Source organism: Manacus vitellinus, unplaced genomic scaffold, assembly GCF_001715985.3.
Source record: "Manacus vitellinus isolate BGI_N305 unplaced genomic scaffold, ASM171598v3 scaffold_14_pilon, whole genome shotgun sequence".
Classification (NCBI taxonomy): domain Eukaryota; kingdom Metazoa; phylum Chordata; class Aves; order Passeriformes; family Pipridae; genus Manacus; species Manacus vitellinus.
Genome location: NW_021939063.1, coordinates 13,320,122 through 13,341,048, shown reverse-complemented (window position 1 = coordinate 13,341,048; position 20,927 = coordinate 13,320,122). Strand labels below are relative to the sequence as shown.

Genomic DNA, 20,927 nt, shown 5'->3' with positions numbered 1-20,927 from the left:
TGCCTCCATTGAAGAACACAAATTTTTCCCTGCTAAAATTCCAAATGGGCTAATAAGCATGTTTTTCTTTTCCTGTTATAATGTATGACTTGTCTTGGAAAGTGTGAGAGACAGGATGCATGCAGGCTGAAAGTGTGCATGACAACTTACTGGAGAAAAGTTTGGCTACTTGGCATTTAACTCTTTTTATTTTTTACCACATTAATGATTAGACTGTTCCACATGATATAAGGAACACAGTAAAGGTTTTATGCTGAGAAAGTATATAATTTTTTCTTTTTTCACATCTATATTTAGTTATATACTAAACTTAATTCACATGATGTTTTTACATTAAAATCTCACAATTCTTATCATCTGTAACATGGATGTAATCAGAACACTTGACCTTCAGCCTCTGTCTGCCCTCACAGGACAGAGAATAGGGATTCAGAAATGGTACTGAGTATTTTCCAAGTTTTCATTAAATCCAACATTCCTCACAGGTGAAACACAAAATCAATTGCTTGTCAAATTAGACACTGACTCCTGTGCAGCAGTGCAAGGCAGTTTCCAATGTAGATCTTTTCAAAGACTTGGATCTGATAATTTAGTGTTGAACATGAGCACAGAAGCTTTACAGATATTTCAATTTTTTTAATTAGAATACTAACTGATATGAACAACCATTACACTTGTTGCTTTGCAAGATTACAAAATGTACCTGGCTTACCCTGTAAGAAGTTAAAGCTCACAGTAAGTCTCCCTCTTCACCAGCTGAGGGACAATAATCTCACAAACACACCAGCAGGGATATTGGACACTTGGCAGACGGAGACAGGCAGCAGTTCCAAGTGCCAAGACACCTTTCTAAAGCACTAAGGCCAAATTTCAACTTTCCTGACACTTGTGATTAAACAAACTTATGTTGATATGAACATGGTCCGTGACTTTTTAGCTGCATTTTCTGCATTTAGAGTTTGTGTTTTTCAAGCATGTTAAAGTTCTGTGAACTAAAAGTATGGCTTGAAGCGCAGGAAATATCTTTAATAATACAGTATACTCAGTAATGTACGGGCTAAAGTCATGCTTAAGGTATTTGTCTCAGTCCTACTACTAAACTTGGTAATTACACAGAAGTATGTAAGAACATAGACACAAAGAAGTGGGTTAAAAAGCATAATTAAAGCTCTGAAACAGTAGCTGCCTGAGGACATCTCAGGCCAGGTCCCACTAAATGCAGACAAGCAACGGAAGAAGTCAAGTTCTTTTTTTTTTCCCCTTTACAACAGGAAATAACTCATTAAAAAGATACTTCCCCATAATAATTATTTTAAACCAGACATGAATCAGAAACTTCAGCAGCTAAATAAAACCTTTGAAACTGCAAATCTCAGGTTAGCAGCACTGGTTGCTTTTTTAGCATTTTTAGTGTCTGAATTGTTCATTTCAGCTGCAATTTTTGCAATTTCAGTACCAAGCCCAGGTCTCTCATTTGTATCATATACAAAATATATCTTAAGTTGCAAATACTGCATTTCTTCCATTACATGCAATAAAAATTGATAAATAGAACATAAATTTCAACACATGGATGGTATATAGGAATATAGACTGAAATGGAGATAACACCACACCACTGTCTTGATATGCTCTATAGAGACACTTTACTTAAAACTAATTTCCTTTTTATGCTAGTTTGTAGAAGTTACAAGCTTTATCCACCATTACAGCAGCAGAAAAATCTGACACCCAATACTTACGATATTTTTTTTTAATAACTGGTTACTTAGCACTATATTTGAGATCAAGTGTTCAACTATATTTAGCCTTAATATCATGGGGTATATTGTAGTAGAACTTAAGGATTTGTTTCAAAAATGTCTCCTGAAGCAAAACCATTATAATGGAGATATTCACTGTCCTTATTTGAGATACTCAATACCAATTTTTACCTACCAAGTAAGCCAGATCCAAAATTTAAAAAGTTCCAGTGTTAATATATACATTACTTGATATCTGCATTACCCACTTCTTCCATCTAAGATTTTCAATCTCAGTGGAGTTCAACCACTTGTCTGAACAAAGGGCATTATGACAATATAGCTATTGAGAAGGTCTAGGATAAGTTTGCAATGAGATTATCACCAGTGAAAAAGGCTGCCAGGAGACATGGCCATGCTTAAGCTCTGATACAGATTCTTCAAGAATGTCCTCTCTTCAGAGTGTTTTTCAAACAGAAATGGATTTTAAAGCAGGAAAGGATTTATGTACCAAGCCTGTGGTGCCTTCAGGGGCTGACTGCTATAGGCTATAAGGCAAAAAAAGCCCCTCTTATTGGAAAATATTTGTGTGAAAATACCACCCAAAAGAATCTGGATTCCTGAGAGCATGAGGAAAAAGTGATGCCATATCTAACTATGACTCCAGTCCTTCAATTGTTATAGCATAAATTGTCAAATCTTACTCAGAATACATGAAAAGTGCTAAGTGAGCACTGCCAACATTTTCAGTATTTTTCCAAGACAGAATATGTCTTTTGAATAGTTTGTTTAGGAAAGGACTGTTAGCTACACACACACATCCTCTTTCCTACCTTTGCCATATGGAGCCTGCTGCATTAAACTATAGGAAGTGCCATTCTGCCCTTTCACCCCTACAGTGAGTGATTGTCTGCACTGGGTTTATATCTAAGCTGCTTGTACTTGGCAAAATCAAGATGTAATTCAATTGTAAAGACTGTAATGACTCGCATTCAAAAATACAGATTCAAAACTCAGGTTAAAAATTAAGACAATAAACCCCAATGTTAAGACACGCATAAATATTCCTAATTATATCTATTATATAATGTAATATTATTATATTTCTAATCGATAGAAAAGCATATACTAAAAGGATTTTTAGTATATTTCTTTTTCACATCTATAAGGCCACTGAACTCATGGGCTGCTTGTATTGACATAAATGGGATCCAAACACCCACATTTAAAATCAGAGAGTAATAGCCATTTTACTATGATTTCTGAGAACTTTCAAAGAAAAAATTACCAGACTGATTATCTTCATATGAGTTCAATATATGAAGTTATTAGCACATCTTTTCTTACCTGTCCAAAATAAACAAAGAACTTGAGTAGCATAAGCATAACAAAAATAAAGCTAAAACTTAAGGGTCTCAGATTACTCTTGTGTACAAAGTCACTTAAAGCTTGAGCAAGACCAGTATTATGAGTGATAATAAACAGTATAAACAGAAGAGGAGAAAAATCAGCACAGTGGTCAATTCTGTCTGAAGTACCCATGTGAATGGCTTCACACCACAGGTTCTATTTGCTGTGCAGTAATACTTAGATTCAACTCTACCATAAAGTTTTCTGAAGTAGATATGTGTAAATAATAATAATAACAACAAGAATAACAATGTGTTCCTATAATACTGTCATCTGTAAAATTCAAAGCAATCAAAAAGATTAACTTGGTTTAACAACATCAGAAATTTAAACAATAATGATTAGGAACCAACACAATAGCAGGACAGTGCTGCTGATCCCAAGTGCTACAGATGATAATGTCTACAGACACCATAAGAAAGCATTGCAAGACTTTTGTTCCCACCCTTGCTAAACATATAGAGAGCTTAAATACAATTAATTCATTCACAGTGTTGCAGAACAATGTTTTGGGCTGCCAGAATAATCACAAATCACAACAACTTCTTATCATATCCTTTTTCTCATACAGTAATATAAACACTTTCAATATCATAAAATACACAGTGCAATACAGCTGAATTAATCTATCAGGGAAAATACAACGTGGGGTATTTTGTTATTCTTGAAGCTTTGATATCAGCACCATAATATCACAGTAGTACTATTTCTGATGTACCTAACTAGAATAGTATATGTAATGCAACATTTTGCCCTTCTATTCCATTTTATTCCTTTGCTGCTGAAAAAGTTCTTTAAAATATTTACATGGTAACTGGCAAGAAATAGTTCTGCATATTGCAGGCAGGAGAAAATATTGTGAGTTGTTAGTTTGCTGAGAAACTGTGCTTACACGCATTTTTTAAATTCCTGGATTGTTTCTCACCCTTTTTGTTTCACTAGCAATATATTCATATGATGAAATATAGAGCAGTGAACTAACAGACTGGAGAAGACTGCCAAACACCAGCTTTGCCTCTGGCCAGAGTATTCTGTACACCTGCAGTCCTGAAAACGCTGGAAAGGTTTCTAATTTCATGTTTTGAGAAGAAAAATAAAATGCTCTCAAGGAGTTAGAAGACCTTGCACTTTGGCCAACTCCACTTACATTTTTGGCTCTATATCCTAAAAGTGAAAAGAGACAACTGGGAAATTTGCTCGCAGTATCCAAGTTCAGAATGAATCAGTAACTTAGCAGTGTCTTCTGCTCTTACCAAAATCTCTTGAGACGTTCTAAAAATGAGCTTTAAGCTAATTATTTCATGAAGAATTGCATCACTATACAAATTTCTCTAAAAATAGCTGTCTCAGAATTCTCAAAAGGAATCTTGGCCAGGGTGATTATACATATTATGTAATCACTCAGCCAAGCCCACATGGTGATTTTGTTTAATGCTGTATTTCTGAAAGCTTCTTAAAAGCCTACTACAAAGTTCTATGGCTCTCAAAACACAGCATTTGGTGTATGAATCAAAGCAATTCCAGTGGTTGCTTTGCTGGGAGTGCATTACTATGCTTGCCATTTATTTAAAGCAGTAAACGATAAATATTTAACTGACAGATTGCAGCTGCTAAATTGTATTTAAATCATGACAATTAAATATGTTTGTTTCTTATGGGAATGTGTTTGCAACACAGAGGTCAGTATTATTACTACTAATGTTACAGCTGGATACACTGTGATAGAAATAATTTTCCTAGGTTATCAAAATATAATGTGAGAAACCTGCAAAAGTAAGCCAGCACTTGAGATAAAAACAATTATCTTCTTCCAGTTTAGAAATAACAGAAGTTTTACTTACACTCACACAGTCACAATCCGTAAAAATATGGCTCAACTCATTCACATAAATAACATTTTAATCTTTAGACATATGTCTATCTCTAGCTTTATTTAAAATAAATCCTAGTTCTCATTTCCTTACAAAGGCACTATATTTCCTTTCTCTAAGATGCCTCTTTTTTCTTTTGCAGTGTAAAAATTGTAACAAATTACTTCAAAATCAATGTCCTGATAGTAGTTTACAATGTGTTTGATAATCCCAAAGGCCAGAAAACTAAAGCAGAAAAATTGGATAAGGGAATTCAATGACATATTTGGTGCTAGGAGCATTATCTAAGCCACAAACTATATAAAAAAAAAAAGGAAAAAAGCCTGAAATTTGCAACTGAGACTTTTTTTAAACTTTCTTTTTTTGAACACATTCTATTTCTGGTTTCATTCTATTTCAGTTTAGATTACTCTTAGGCTGCCTTTTGTCAGTCTGCAGGCACTGCTGAAAAATGGAGATCAGTACCTTTGTCAATGTGAAAAGCACTGACATTTTATGACCAAAAAAAAAAATCGATTAATTAAAAAGAAAAGGATAAAGGTGTATTTTTGAGCTGGGGACCAGGGCTGGGGTGGGGGGTGGGATATACCCTTGGGAAGTAAATACTTGGCCTCCAAACTGAGTAATAACTCATTGCACTGGTGCAAGACAACCCACATGAAAAATAAAAGACATTAAATAGCATCAAGTTTATGTCATGGATACACTAAGATGAATATTCATGCCTAAGCAGGCAATACACTGTATTTGTTTTATCTTTACCAGAATGGGGCCTGTTCAGAAAATAGCCTGTTACTCCTAGATATTGAAAAACCCTTGGTACTTTTCTTCCTTTCATGGAATTTTTCAAGCTCATGGCCTGTGGCACAAGGCTAACATACTTCTGAAGCAACCCTAAGGAAGCTTTTGGACAGCCAAGAAGCTTCCAGTTGAAATGCAGAATGGACTATGATGGGCCAGAGGAGTTTTTCTCAATGCAAGTCTGTGGCAGGAGCAGCTCTGTGTGCATTTGGCCAGTCGATCTCAGACCAGTCTGTGATACATCACAGTGCAGAGACAGAAACCTCCTGGCCTTCATCCAACACTAAAATTCTATGAGGAACCTCAATACTTTGGGTTACTTCATTGAGTTTAACAGAACTGACCTCCTGAACCTTTAAGACATCACTACACACTGTGCCCTAGCTCTCTGGATGCCTACAATGACCTTGGGTGAGTCAGACCTTTCTGAGCAGGAAGTACAAGAATTTGAAGGCATTTTGATGTTCCAACTAGGTAAGCACCTGTGTTACAAACTACATCCACTAAAATTCCATAACCCTTCTTCTAAATTGCAACCCTACCCCATCTCATCAGAGTCAGGGGAAAGAGCAGTAGTTGGCTCTCTCCTGGGCACTGAGTATCAAGGAAAAGTATTCATGTTTCTCATTCTGATTCTGGGAAATATACTTCCATCAACACTATTTTCCAGGGGAAGACATTGACTTCCCTTCTTAGTCCTCAAAGAGGATATTCCTGGGTGTTTCATGGATATAATCAGAAGTCTTGGATTCTGATAAATTCACATACATACCTGTCCTTCTCTCTCTCAAGTAACAGCCTTTGTAGCTCTCAAGGAAATCCCTTTGTACTTACTTTTTTGTATCAGCAGGGGACTTTGCAAGCTACAGCAATCCTACCTTGGACACTGAAGCCAACACTTCAATAATAGTAGTAAAGCAGCATCCTAGGCTTCGTATATAATGTGCTTTTGTGGGTATTTCCTATTGCAATTGTCCACAGTACAGCAACATTTGAAATTGCGAAAAATATGGAACTGAAGTTTATCAACAAAGTCTAAGATGCCACTGAAAGAGACAGCAGCAGAAACAGTGACTCAGGGTTTCTGAGATAGAAACTCCCCAAGCTGCAAACAAAACAAAAAGCAAATCCATCTGACATATGATGATGCAGTGATACACTTGTTTATAAAAATCACAAAATAAACTTGATTGAAATAATATGTTCTATTTCAAATGGCATAGCTCATTTTCACTAAAGTCTAATTTCAAATTATTGCTTCTTTACTGAAATGACCAATCTTTGAAAAGAACAGATATAACAGTAACTTTTACGTTCAGGAGACACATTATTTGATGTGCAAACCAATAATGGGATTTCCTCTGGGTTATACGTGCATCAGAATAAATGTCTCAATTGCAGATGCTGATGGAGAAAGGAAGAGCTGGTCTGCAACACATTGTGGATATATATAAGAGGAATATAGATTTTTATAATCTTATTTTGCCTCTCAAAGCAAAAATTCCTCCTACAGTATAAAACAGGGATGGATTTAGGGGTCTAATGTTTACAATTATCTAGTGAGTCATCTTCTAATATCTATAAATATTTCTCCTTTGTTGATCACATTAGGATGGAGAAATATGGCTTTCTTTTTTTGTCTCTTTTAGCAGTGTAACACCTGTGGAAAGCAAAAAAAATTGATACTGCAGCTGATCATTCACTGAATTCTAGTGCATCAGAAATAGATGAGAGTCAGCACATCTCAAAGAAACTGAGGAACTGGGTGGTTATATCACACAGTGTGGAATCTGTCACTTCCCCCCTGGCCGAGTACAATCACAGCAAGGAAGAATTGCAGTAACAAGCCTTTGTGTTGGATGCACATGTAAAAGCTTTGGGGGTTGACAGTGGTTCTTCCCAAAGGGATTAAAGAAGTATGAGTGATGTCTACAACCTCTATTATCAGATAATTCGTAAGTGTAATAAAGTGGTGACCCAGTTAAACCACATTCCTGTTCCTGGTGTCTCTTTTTTTGTGGTGTCTGAGATAACAGGGAGATTATTTTGGCATCAATTTAATCTAGTTAAATAGCTTTACTGAAGATCTTTATCACTATAAATAATGGAGGTATTTGAAGTATTTGGTTACAATTCTAACTGAAGTTACCCAAAACAATGTCTCTATAGCAATCTTCTTCTGCTGTTCCTCAACTCTGTCTGAAGAAAGTTATGAATGTTTTGATCACTCTTCAGCAGTACCTTAAAGGTACAAAGCCAAACAAACCCCAAAACAACAACAAAACAGTTGCCCAAGTGTCTGATAAACATTTTAAAAATATCCATGGCAGGTAATATCCATGAACATGGTAAAGTGGTGTATTCATTTACTCTTGAGTAACATGAGACGAAGGTGAAAAAAGAAGATATGTAAAAAAGAAAGTAACTGTCTTCTTTTTTCCAAAGCAAAACAAATCAAAAATCCCTAAAATTATTTGGAACTTAACCTCACCTGCTCTGGTGCAGCACAAGTGGATGAAGTGTTAAAAAGTATGAAGCACATCTACCTACTTAGCATATAAATTTTGGGTGAAATGTCTCCTGGTCAGCTGCCTGACCTGAGACATGACTGCATCGTGGCTGGAACACAGGTACCTAGTTGGAATATCTGAGCTGAAGTCAGCATCAGGATTGGATGAGAAACTGATGCTCAGGGGTTGTTTCCTATTTTTTTAAACCTGTGGGAAAAAGCTGTAAGAATTAGACACACGAGATCAGAGCTATTGGGAATTTAGCACAGCAGCAGGGGTTTTCCTTAGCTTTCTGTCACTGAGTGCATGGAGTTCTACAGCATGTGATGCAGGACTGAGGATAAAGAATCATAACATTGACTGTGCAATATGTCCCAAACATCATTAACACAGCTTGCTCAGTTGCAGGGTGGCACAATGCCTGACAGCAGGGTGGTTACTGTGACAGGCTAAGGAGACCTCAGTGATTTTGCTGACTGTATTCTCCTCCTCCTCAAGCAACAATCACAGAATTCTGTAATGTCCCACAATGGAAAACATTACATACAACACCTGCAGACATGGTCTGAAAAAAACTAACTTTCTCGTCTTTTTCACCTATTCTGAAAGAGGAAAGGTGACTGACAACATACATGATACACACAGATCTTCAGTATCCAGGTTGTCTGAACAGCCTTTGCCCCCTTGCCTACAGTACCTCTTCTGTCTATGACCACAGATCTCCTAAAAATCAGGAGGAGTAGCCACTGCACACTATGCACAGTTTTAAACATTTTAACTAGGCAGAGAAGAAACCTATGCACTGTGTTTGGTACAAGTGTACTGTGTCTAGTATGGTTATTTTCCTCATTAATAAAGAAGAACATAAATTTGCTTGCTATGATACCTGTTTCTAGAGGTTTTTTAACTATGTGTTTTTTTATTCAAACCTCAAATAACTTATGGTGTTGAAGACAGGGGGACTTTTAGTCATTTGAGAATTTATTTTAAGGATAATCATGACTTCCAGATAACCCCTCAGAAACCTTCTGAAGACACAATTATTTGACAACAGATAAGCAAATAACTGAACAGAAGGAGGTTAAAAAGAGTCAACAGAACAGACAGATCTTGCTTTATGCAAAGAGCATCTGCTCTCCTCTCTCACACAATTAAGAAGGCTGGAAACAGTATGAGGGAAAAGAGAAAATGTATTGACTGCATATAATAGGAGCCAAGCAAACATGCAGTTAAATACCTAACAACTACAGAAAAGCAATAAACACTTACATTGAACACTTCCTACCTTTTGTAACTGTTGTCACATGCCAGACCTGGTTTGAACACTTCCAACATGATGTCAGAATAAAAAGGTACAAATGAAAATAATGCCAATTTTCTGTTGCCATGAAAGTATGAAAATTAATGTCTGCCCACCTGCTGTTTTAACTGATGTACTAATCTGTCCTTCTCTCGTTTAAGAGCCATTACTTCATCTTGAGTCTTCTTTTTCTTTGAAGCAGACAGCTCAAGCAAGGCAATATTTGCATCTTTTTCACTAATTGCAGCAAGCAAAGCTTCCTGTCTGATAAAATAGAATAAAATTAAAATTGTTACATTCTCATTAAAACAGAACATATACTACTATATCTCACCATGTGAGATGTTTCTTTCAGTCTCTAGGAGGACAATCAACTACCTTCTGAACACTCTAAATAGCAAACCTTGTCAAGTCTAACAAAATCATGAAATAAACAGATTAGCCAAAGAAGTTCTCTTTATAGATTTTCCATTATTCACTTCATAAAATATTTATCTCAGTCTATTTTACTACAATATATCTAAGAATATTTCTGTGAAACTTCTTACTTTTAAAAATCTTTAATATTTATTTTTTTAAATTCACTTTCCCAAATTCTAGAGCATCTTATAGAAATCTTTTGTGATTTATACAAGTCATGAAAACAAATAAAACCAATATATGTTTATAATATCCTGTTAATTTTGTACCCTAGAAACCTCAGTGCAGAAATATCTGGACATCTTCCTCATATTTATTTAAATGTTTTCCTATGGATTTATTATTTTTCATGGTGTCACCACAAAAATATATTTCTAGAAGTAAAATAGAACATCTAGAAAATAAGTTTCTTGATCTATTTGCTCATGAGAAGTTTTTTCCTTTGCAATCTTGAACCCTCAGTCTTCACAAAGCAACCAGAATCTTACAGCACTCAGAAACATACAGGATTACACAAGGAATATCAGGGGCAAAGCATAAATAGTTTGTGAGGACATATGACAAGGGTAATTTTTACAACATGCGCAGATCTTGCAGTATCTTAAACTCTAAAGTGCTCGTGTTGGTAAGGCCATAATCTGTCCTTTAATTTCATAAATAAAAAAATATATTGACCTTCTGCAATGCATTCAATGACAGACTATGACTTATCAGCCAAGAAAAAGCATATAATACCTTTAGGCATCAAATAGCTTTTAGAACAGAATATGTTATGGCCTATGCCTTTTTTCCAGAACTATATAAGATCAATCATTAAAAAATAAACATGGATAAATGAATCATAAATTAACTTTAGGCTCCAACTGCTAATAAATGTATGAATATGGCTCATGAACTTCATACAGTCAAGGTGAGCTAAAAGTTTGGAATTCTCACAGTCCTTTGCTTGCCAGCAAAAATGTCAAGAAAGCTATTTCACTTTTATTTTAAAGTTCCTAATGTATTAATGTAAATATTTATAGGACAATATTTCTGATGGAGTCAAAGAAAAACAACCCATTTATTTTACCCCAAGTTATGCGACATGGATCAATTTTAGGTAAACAGTTGCATTTTATTCATACACTCTAACAGTCTCATTCATTATTCTGTCCTCTTCATTCTAATCACAGTCAAATGATGTTTAAAAGAAAATGCCATAAGACTCCAACAGTCTAATTTAAATTATAGGTATGAATTATTTTAAATAACCAGTATTATACATAAAAAATATCAGGGGCAACTTCCACTAGCCTAGGTTGCTTAGAGCCCCATCCAAGCTGGCCTTGAACACTTCCAGGGATGGGGCAGCCACAGCTTCTCTGGGCAACATGTGCCAGGACCTCACCACCCTCACAGATGTCAGATGTCCTAACCTAAATTCTCTGGCAGAAACAACAGGTATTCTGTTACTTTAAAGCCAAAGAAACAGAAACAGCATATTGTATATATACATAAAATATGTTTTTCCAAATCAAATAAGATTAGGTTGGCTCCCCCACAGTCTTCTGATAGCACTCTGTATTAAAATTACTGAGAAAGGTTAGTCAGAAGTGCTGACAAGGTTCCAGTGGTCTTGCATCAAGAAACATTTTCTTACTTTTAACTTGCATCAGGCAACAATTTTGTTATTATTTTGGACATTATTGAAAATAGGTTTCATAACGTTCCTCTGGTTTTGAGGATATGCAGGGAAAAGATTTGCCCTGTCTGTAATTAACCCCAGTGGGATTAAATACTAATCTTTAAATAATGGTAGTCATTGCTGTAAAATAGGTAAACAGCAAAATATAAATAAATCTGTTTATACCATAATAATCATTGCAGAGATATACTTATTTAGTATCTGAAGGTAAACAAGTCATCACAAACTCAAATCACTTACAATGAACACAGGTAAAGAAATATACATCTCAGAAATTCCAAGGTTTTAAAATATAGTTAGATTCACTCAAGCTATGTCAGAACTCCATGCCCGCCAGACCCAATATAATGTCTGCTCTCTAATAGCAAATTTCACAGTGAATACTTGCCATCTGTGAGGTTTTTAATGATATATAGTTATTTAATTAGGAGTAACACATATTAGAGCTGTAAAAAGCCAAAAATAGAATGAAAGGTTTAAATTAAGTTGAAAACTCTATGAAGCTATTCTGAAGTTTTACTTCTCTGAGGTTTGCTTCTCCTCTGCCTCAAAAATTGGCAGCAAAAACACAAACCTGACTAGTGAGTAAGAAGAGTCAGAACTTCTTTGGTATCATTTATTATCAAATAAATGATATTTGGTATCAAATTATTTGGTATCATTTCAACATCTGATAACAGTATTCACTTGCATCCATATTTTTTGTATTGCCAGCCAAAATGATCACACATTCCTGTGGTCACAACTGCTCAACCGTACAACACTCTCTACCTCTACTTTAAAGTAGCAGATGAGGTGAAACCTTCCATGGGACAGGAGAGCCAGCCAACAGGCTTTGAAAAATCTGCACTCTGGATTCTGCAGTCCCAAACCCACAAAATTCTGCAGAGCCAAGCATGCACCTTCTCAGCTGATGGGGATTTTCCTATCTTGGGAAAACATGCAACCAAACACTTAATTCCAGGAAATAACGACTCATATCAAACACTTCCAGGAAATAACGGTTCATAGTCATGTGAAATAGCTGCTGTCATATGACACCACGAGTGCTCCTCTGAGACACTCTGAGATTTGAATCAAACCCACAGCACACACGGGTTTGAACCGGCCCCCACGAAATTATTGCCAATATATTTTTTAATTCTTATCTTTATAGTTAATTTAAGTGGAGCTGAGAGGCTTTAAACCCGTGCACGTTGAGACAAAACTATGCAAGAGTGCAAGGATGGGGATTTCTACTCAAATCCTTGCAGGGCAACGTGGAATGACGAATACATCACTACAAACTCACACTGCCAGCACTCCTGAAGCCACCCAAATGTGAGCCAGCTTCAGCCCAGAAGCTGTAAAGCCTCATTTATCTAAGAGACAAGGTGTTTTAGCTTGGGCACCGTGCCACACAACGTGCTGATGGCTTCCAGACTGAACTGGCTCACACACAGCCTGCAGAGCGCGGGCAGAGCAAGCCTGCACCTGTCTGCACAGACACACTCCTGGGATATGTCGGCACATTAGCTGTGTCTATTAGCATGGATAATCTGAACAGTAATAACCTCAAATATATAATCCAGTGGCATTTAACCAGGCAGCTGGGTTAGCAGGAGTTCAGCAAAGCAGGACTGTGGACTCTTACCAAACGACACACGTTGGTTGCTTACATCCTTATTAAACTACTTCTGTACAGCAGGAAGACAGAGAAACCCAACAGTTCTTATTAACATTTTTCAGAGTACAAGACAAAGATGTTGTGACAGAGCACCTAAGCAAACTGAAGTGTTGTCCTTTACTTCTGCACGGGCTAGCACCCAGCCTCCACTAAGTCTCTGGAACACAGAAGTTGAAAAATACCCTGCCCGTGCTAGTAAGGCATTGTAAGTGAAGGGATCCAAGCATTTATCAAACTGCCTCTCAGGACAGACTGGGGTCTCTAGATTATCACATCCCAGTTATCACATATTGCCCACGAGTTTACCCACATCTACCCACATCTTACCCACATTGCCAAGCTACCCTGTCATCACACTTCAAGTTTCCTATGGAAGAACAAAACCATGAACAGCAGCAATTTATTTTAGCTATCCAGTGACCCTGCTAAAAAAATAACATCACCGGTTTTGCAGGAAACATTTGAAATGACATTATCTGACCATTAGCAATATGGTTAAGATGCCAGCAAAGCAGCTGACAATGATTTTCTCACAAACATGATGTAAACTTTATTCAAAAATGTGAACTGGTGGCAAGGTTTTCCTCTAAATCTCTCAGGTGGGTAATACACTTCTACTTTGCTGCTAGAAAATGAAACTCATCATGTGTTTCAGTGTAAGAATTTTTGAAAATCAAGACCTGAACTGGCACCAAGAACAACACACAGTCCAACATATTCTCCAGCTAACATGCCTAAGAGTGTAAGCATAATTTATAATTTCTAATTATCTACTGTGTCAGGGAAAAAAAATTACTATCCAAATACAGTTCTATAGAGATGTTATCACTATTTGCAGCCAAAATGTCTCCTTATTGTTTAATAAATTATGGCAATAAAATACATTTTAAAATAATTTATTAGAGCAGTGGATTAAATGACATTCTTTAACAGTAATATTTATAAAGAGTAATCCCTTTTGCTATTAGTAGTTTTTCCTCTCTTTTTTTGGCAAACTAATCTGTTATACAAATAACAGCGTAGTACTTTTAACACCAAAAAAAAAATCACTCTAACTTTACAGGGTAAAATTAAGTAAACTCTCAGACTAAAAAAATACATAATTAAACCTAAAAGCATTTGCTCCACATTGTTAATTATTCTGTACATTTTCCTCAGAACTACATAAAGTCATTCCTAGAATTCTCCACTTACATATCCTCCACTATAATATGTTGCTCTTTCTAAAGAGGAGAGGGAGAACTTTTCCCTGAAAAAGCAAAACTGATGAAATTAAACTTCTCTCCCTGGCAAAGACTGACAACAACCACAGCAATCTACTCCCTCATGCAAGTCTCCTTAATACAGGACAGTGAATGGAACAGTCACAGCTGAGAGCTGGGCTTAAGATCCTAATGTTCCCAGTAAGAAGTACCAAGAAAATGTGCACAAATATTTTGCTATACTTAATGTCACTTCAGACTAAAATACAAAATAACAGACAAAAGAAACACTCCCTTCCTAATGGGCAGGAATTAATTTATTTACACAAGTTGTATTCTATGCAAAACCATTCAGGATTCCAGTCTGTGCAATGTTTTCATTAACTACATGAATGATGGACTAGAAAATCTACTTATTACATTTCAATGAGGCTTGAGAATGGGAGGATTTTCAAGTGCCATGAAGAGAGGAATAAAAATGTCATTACAAACCAAAGACGCTGTCTAGAAAACTAAGGAGAAACTCCATATTAAGGATCTGTTGTGAATAAGGCAAATATCACACTGAGAAGTATAAACAAAAATAGATTGCAAGGCAGAAGTCAGTCTTTTGATCTACATGAAAGAACTGAAATAATGAATCCAACACTCCAAGAAAAATGTGGAAAGAAGCAGTTAGAGAAATGACTGACAAGAAAACGTTGGGAAAAACTACAATAGTCTATGAGTGGCAACAGCATAAAGAGAACATAAAATGCTATGTCAAATTATAATAGAAGTTTTTTTTTCTATATTCATTCACACAGAACAAGAAATAATGTCCATAAATTGAAGAAGAAAGCTGTGTTGTTTTCCCTCCTAATATCAAGCCAAGGTATAACGATAATGGCAGGCTAAGTATCAATAGCAACTGAGTGCCAGAGGCTGAGGAAAGATGGCCACTGACAGTGGAAGCCTTTTTGAGCATTTTAGGCAAATATCTCTTAGAAATGACCTGGGTATAGTTGATCTTACTGCAAGACACAACTTTACCAGCAACCCAATGGTTCAATGTTTTAAAAAAGATTTATTCTGTCTCAAGACAGTAGTCCTTGGAGTTAATGCCATGCTTTATCTGCTTCCATCATATGCTTGCCAACCTTCCTACAATCTGAAGGAAAGACCTCTCACAGTTAAGTTTCTAAATCTGCAGTAAGAAGGAACAATACAGTTTCCTGTGAAAGATTCCATTATAACAATTGCACATAAGAATAACTTTATACTGTGTAGGCCATTCCTCAGTGATAGTGAAATACAGACATGCCTTTCCTTGGAGGATTGATCAACTATTAATCTGACAACAGAGGTGGCTTTTAGACAAACAAAAAAATAAAATAAATGTTTTAGTGAAGTCACTGGAAGTAGTGCTAAGGAACAATCTGAACTAAATAAAAGTACCATACGTAGGATTAGAGAAAGTAGATGATATCAAAGCAACTCAATTATAAACATTACCTAACACCTGAAAAATGCAATCTTATGGATCTCTAGCAATACAGACACAGAGTATGCATTTGTGAAAGCATCTGTCCTAGAGTGAAAAAAATTACTTAATATGAAAAGGAAGTCTTAGCATACTAGAAGGGAAGATAAGATAATGCAAGAAGAAATAAATCCATGAAAGTCTCCATTGAATGCCAAACTGAAAAAGTATATTGTATACAGTATTTTATCAAACTTCAGCCTAAACAAATGTCAAATGGAATAATTTCTTTAACAAATATGGGCAACAACTCAGAAAAAAGGGTTGCTCACTAGCATATATTTAGTCAAGATTAACTAAGGATAAAAAAATGTACTAAGAACAGATTTAATAACCCTAAGCTGTCATTCAGCTTGTAGGAGGCATTCAAGATACAGCTAATAAAACACAAAAAAATGGTTCCAACCACCCACAAAAAAATCTCAGTAGTATAAAACACTGCAGGATGACCATAAGATAAATGCTTTCTTTTGAGAGCTGCCTTGCAGTTAACCTTCTTAAAGAGTCTCCCAGAAACCTCTAATCATAATACATTGCATTGCCACTTATCACAGTCAATTTAGAAGTGAGCTCTGTAAACACTCCTGCCTTACTCCCCACCTCTGTTAGTCTAAGAATAATTTTTTGAGCTTTAATAAAAGAACTCATGACAACTTTCTGGGAGGTGGAGTGATTTCTTAGAAACAGTCCAATTGTAATCTAACAGAATTCCAAGATTAAGATTTATAGAAACAAGACCTTCTAAGAAGAACTTTTACTGCCTTTACTACTTAAGCTGTTCTCCACAAAATACAGAAATGTAACTTAAAAAGTCACTATTAAAGTTAAATCAAGTCAGAAATGTTTGAACTAATGATATACAGTAGAGTACTCAACCAGCTTCTTACATGCTAATCGTACTGCAGGAGAAAAAAAAAACAGCTCAATCAACTTTTTCCCTTTAATTATTGTTTTCTTTCCCTCATGACCCCCAGTATTCAACCTTAGGTTCAGTAGGAGGTGACTAGAGATAGACGGTGATGAGAGATCCTGTTTGAAACAGCTTCTCTCTGTCACTCCTAAAGCAAATAAATGGTTTGTTAAAACATGCTGTTAATCCATTATGGATGTGTATGCATCTCAGAAAATAAACTTCAGAATATTATTGGTATTTTAAAGCTTTTTCTTTAAAAACAAGGCATAGTGATCATACACATGAAATTTAAAATCTGTATATTCAACAACAGAGTTGTAAGTCTAAGTTAGCACTGTGACACAGACATGTAAATTCAGTCACTATTGATTTTCAAAGATTATCCTAAAATTGTATGTTTGAGGTTGACAGAAAATTTATCTCTCCAATTGCTTTACAAAAGGATATTTATAGCTTACTTCTTTTGAATGAATATTTATTTTGCACTGCATTCAAAGAACAAACTCTTCTGAAATACTTCCAGAAGAAAAAAACCAGCATGAAATAGGGGTTGTCCTGGTTCCCTTAACAGCAAACACAGAGAACTACTGATGCTCCACAGCCCAAACACACCAAGGAGCAGAGGGGACTGCCCCCTTAAGTGTGGGACACAAAGAGGGGGTGCCTGCTCTTACACACCCCAGTCCACCACTCTGACCCCACCAGGCACTTTTCCTCATATTATCTGAGTATCAAACCTTGAATTTTCCGTCTGATCAAGTCTTCTGCTGGAAACAGGTGTGAAGATGAAATGTCAATGCTTACACTATGTGAGACAAACAAACAGTCTCTATATTACACCTGAATTACATGTATATCTTCATTAGGCTACAATCAAGAAGAAACAGGAAGATGCATCTGTGCCTAATGTGAAATTTCAGAGTAAATGGAAATAAGGAGAAGAGAGGACCTGATTCTGAATAATCATGTAAGAGTTTCTTGAAAAAGCAGCTTCCTTACCAATTTGTCCTTTTCCTCCAGTTTACCTGCCACAGTTCATTACTCCCATAATCACACCTCTACTTACATCTCCCAGTAACTGTATTGTCTTTACATTCGCAATTGCAAATTATTCCCTTTTTTCCTCCTTAACATCAATTTGCTATGTGCATAGAGGTCTCTTGTTAAGCAAACAAAAATAATCCAGATTTTAAAAGGCAAAGAAAGAACTTCACACCCAACTTTTGGGGCTAATTTTCAAGCAAGAAGTAGGCACTCAACTGCCCTTTGAATTCTCGGAACTTTTTCAAGCCCTATAACATTGCACTTCTGATGTCTCGATAATTTATGTTTTTAAAATGACAGATAAGTAAAACAGATCCCTCAGAAAAGACACTGAGAAAGCAATTACATCATAGTTTCATAGATCATGCTTCAATGACCACTGCACTCTCATTTCATTCAAACAGGCAGCACTGCTCACACACGAGGAGATGTAACAAGCTTCAGACTGTGTGAGAAATGCAGAGGAAAAAAAAAAATCACAGTCCTGCAAAGCACAGCAGAATAAGTTAGGAGATGACAATTATTCCTGGGTTTTGCAGCTTTTTACTAGAACTGTTCCCCACGATTCTCCATAGCAGTGACACCCATACTTGGTTAAAATACCTCTGCCTGTTTTATGAGATAGCCCGACGTGGTGCAGAAATGGGAACTGCTGGGAAGAAGAACAATGGGATGTGAATGCACGGGATTGTGTTACAGCACAACATGGCACTGCACAGGGTCCACCTAAGTTAAACAGGAAAACAAAACTATAGGTAATCTGTCATTGTCAGCCCCCTCATCCTTCAACACCGCTTTTTGTGTTTATAGAAGACAAAGATAAAAGTACTTTGCAGGAGGAATGGTTTGATCTTTAGAATATAGTTCTTGGTAATGTTTTTGAACTGCCAAATAAAGGTTTAAGCTTGGAAAAAAAGTTACTATTAAGAGTTACTCCTGCTTTAATGAATTTACAAGGAATTCAAAGTAATTGAGTTAAAGACATACAAAACTGAGATGCAGAAAGAGAATATTAAAAAAACCCAACCTTTTCATTTATTAGTTTTTGTTAATTGTAATCTGTCCTTAATTTTGAGTTGACAATATATTCCAAACAACCATTAGTTACAAAGTAGATGGTTATGATAAAGAATGAGTGGGGCTTTCTTTCAACTTTTAATAAATGCTGATCAACAAAATTATCCACACAAATAAAAATGTATAAAAATCTATTTTCTCCCTTTCCATCGGAAATTTAAGAAAAAGATTGATCTGATTTTGAAAAAAGTAACTTAAGGTCCTCCTTCTAATTTCCATAATGCTACAAAGAGCTGGCCTTTGAACATGTTTAACAAAGCTCATAAATCCAACGTAGATCAACTGAACCTGAAAACATATCATAAAGAGTTATCAACTCTACTTTGAATTAAAATATAGAAACCAGTATGAATATGTATTAGAATGTATGCCTTGATCTTTACACTATATTAGAAGGCAATTTTGATAAATAAAACTGCCTGAATACTTATGATTAACAAAATGCACTCTCTTGGCAGTGTGTAATTCATATTTGATGACTGATTTGAGGGCACAGTTTAAATGTTCACTTACTAAATACAGTGTCAGACCAGTGTAAACCAGCATCATATCATTTCCACTAGTCACAAATATATGTCAGAGTACAACTCTGTATGTTAACTTTAAACTAAGAAACTCCTTCGAGCTTTGAACAAAGAAACACACACCCAACACATGCACATATCCCAAACAGGCTGACAGTTTTAACATTTCAACTATTTTAATTTAGATCTGTGAAGTCAGAAACATCATTACCATTATTAACATGATGACATCCATTACTTATTGCTACACTGTATGTGTAAAAAGTTACAAAGCTTAATTTGATAGGTACAGGAAATCCTACAAATTATTACAATTCACTATGTTTATTTGCTAAAAATATGTTTTTGTTAAACTTGCCTAGTTGATAAGGTATTCCTAAGTACAGAATAAACTTAAACATACTGTTCCTGACAATTTCATCATATCAAAAAAAGTAGTTAAGCATCTCATTAAAGAAGATATTTCTTCTCAAATTAGCAGGCCACCACTCCTTTAGGTGTGGGATGTCTAGAAACCTAAGTGTCTAAGGCCATTTTATCAGAGAATATTTATTCAAATACCACCACCATCATTTTAGTGAAAAAAACCAACTTCCTTTTTAATAAAATACTGCACCTCCAAAATACAGCATATGAAATTAATAACTGTAAAATAGAGAAGTATCAGTAAAGACAAAGAAAGCCCAGAGTAGGCACAAGATATTTTACATGGAAGGAAAGGGGAAATTAGCAGCACACGAATATTTCTCTAATTAGTATCTTAAAAGATTGGGAAAGAAGGAGATAGGATACCACATGATGTTATTTAATTATATGACTTCCCTGCTAATGGAGCTATTCACAAGCATTGCCAGAAGCATGAAGACCCTCATATGATTCAACTTTGCATAAAGAAGTTTGCTCATTGATCTTCTTTGGTGGGTTAACTGTTTCAAAATTTGTTTCAGACTAAGGAAACATTTAAAAAAAATGCATATGTACAGTCTTAGAGCTCTAAAATAATCTGCATTGGCTCACAGTGAACAACAGTTTGTTCTGACTTTCTCAAAGCTGACAAGAGGCATAAGTATATCCCTGAACAGTATCAGAGAGAAGGTATAGAGCACAGCAAGACAGAGGTCTGAATGACAACAAGGAATAATCACAGTAGAAATAACAGTACTTAGATACTTTTAAGAAAGTTCCACAATTAATTGTAGCATGTTTAGTCTTGATAAACAATTAACTTCTTACACATTGTA

At 35.6% G+C, this 20,927-nt stretch overlaps 1 protein-coding gene across 9 annotated transcripts in view; it reads right to left on the bottom strand.

Annotated features, from left to right (window-relative positions):
- Positions 1-20,927, bottom strand: part of ERC2 (ELKS/RAB6-interacting/CAST family member 2) — a 424,893-nt gene that overhangs the window by 129,244 nt on the left and 274,722 nt on the right. For all 9 annotated transcript variants that reach the window (XR_001920133.2, XR_001920134.2, XR_001920135.2 and 6 more), the window contains one exon: positions 9,751-9,898. Coding sequence is in view for 1 of the 9 variants with exons in the window: in XM_018068536.2 (XP_017924025.1) it covers positions 9,751-9,898 (148 nt within the window). In the remaining 8 variants the exon portion in view is untranslated. The remainder of the gene's footprint in view (positions 1-9,750; positions 9,899-20,927) is intronic.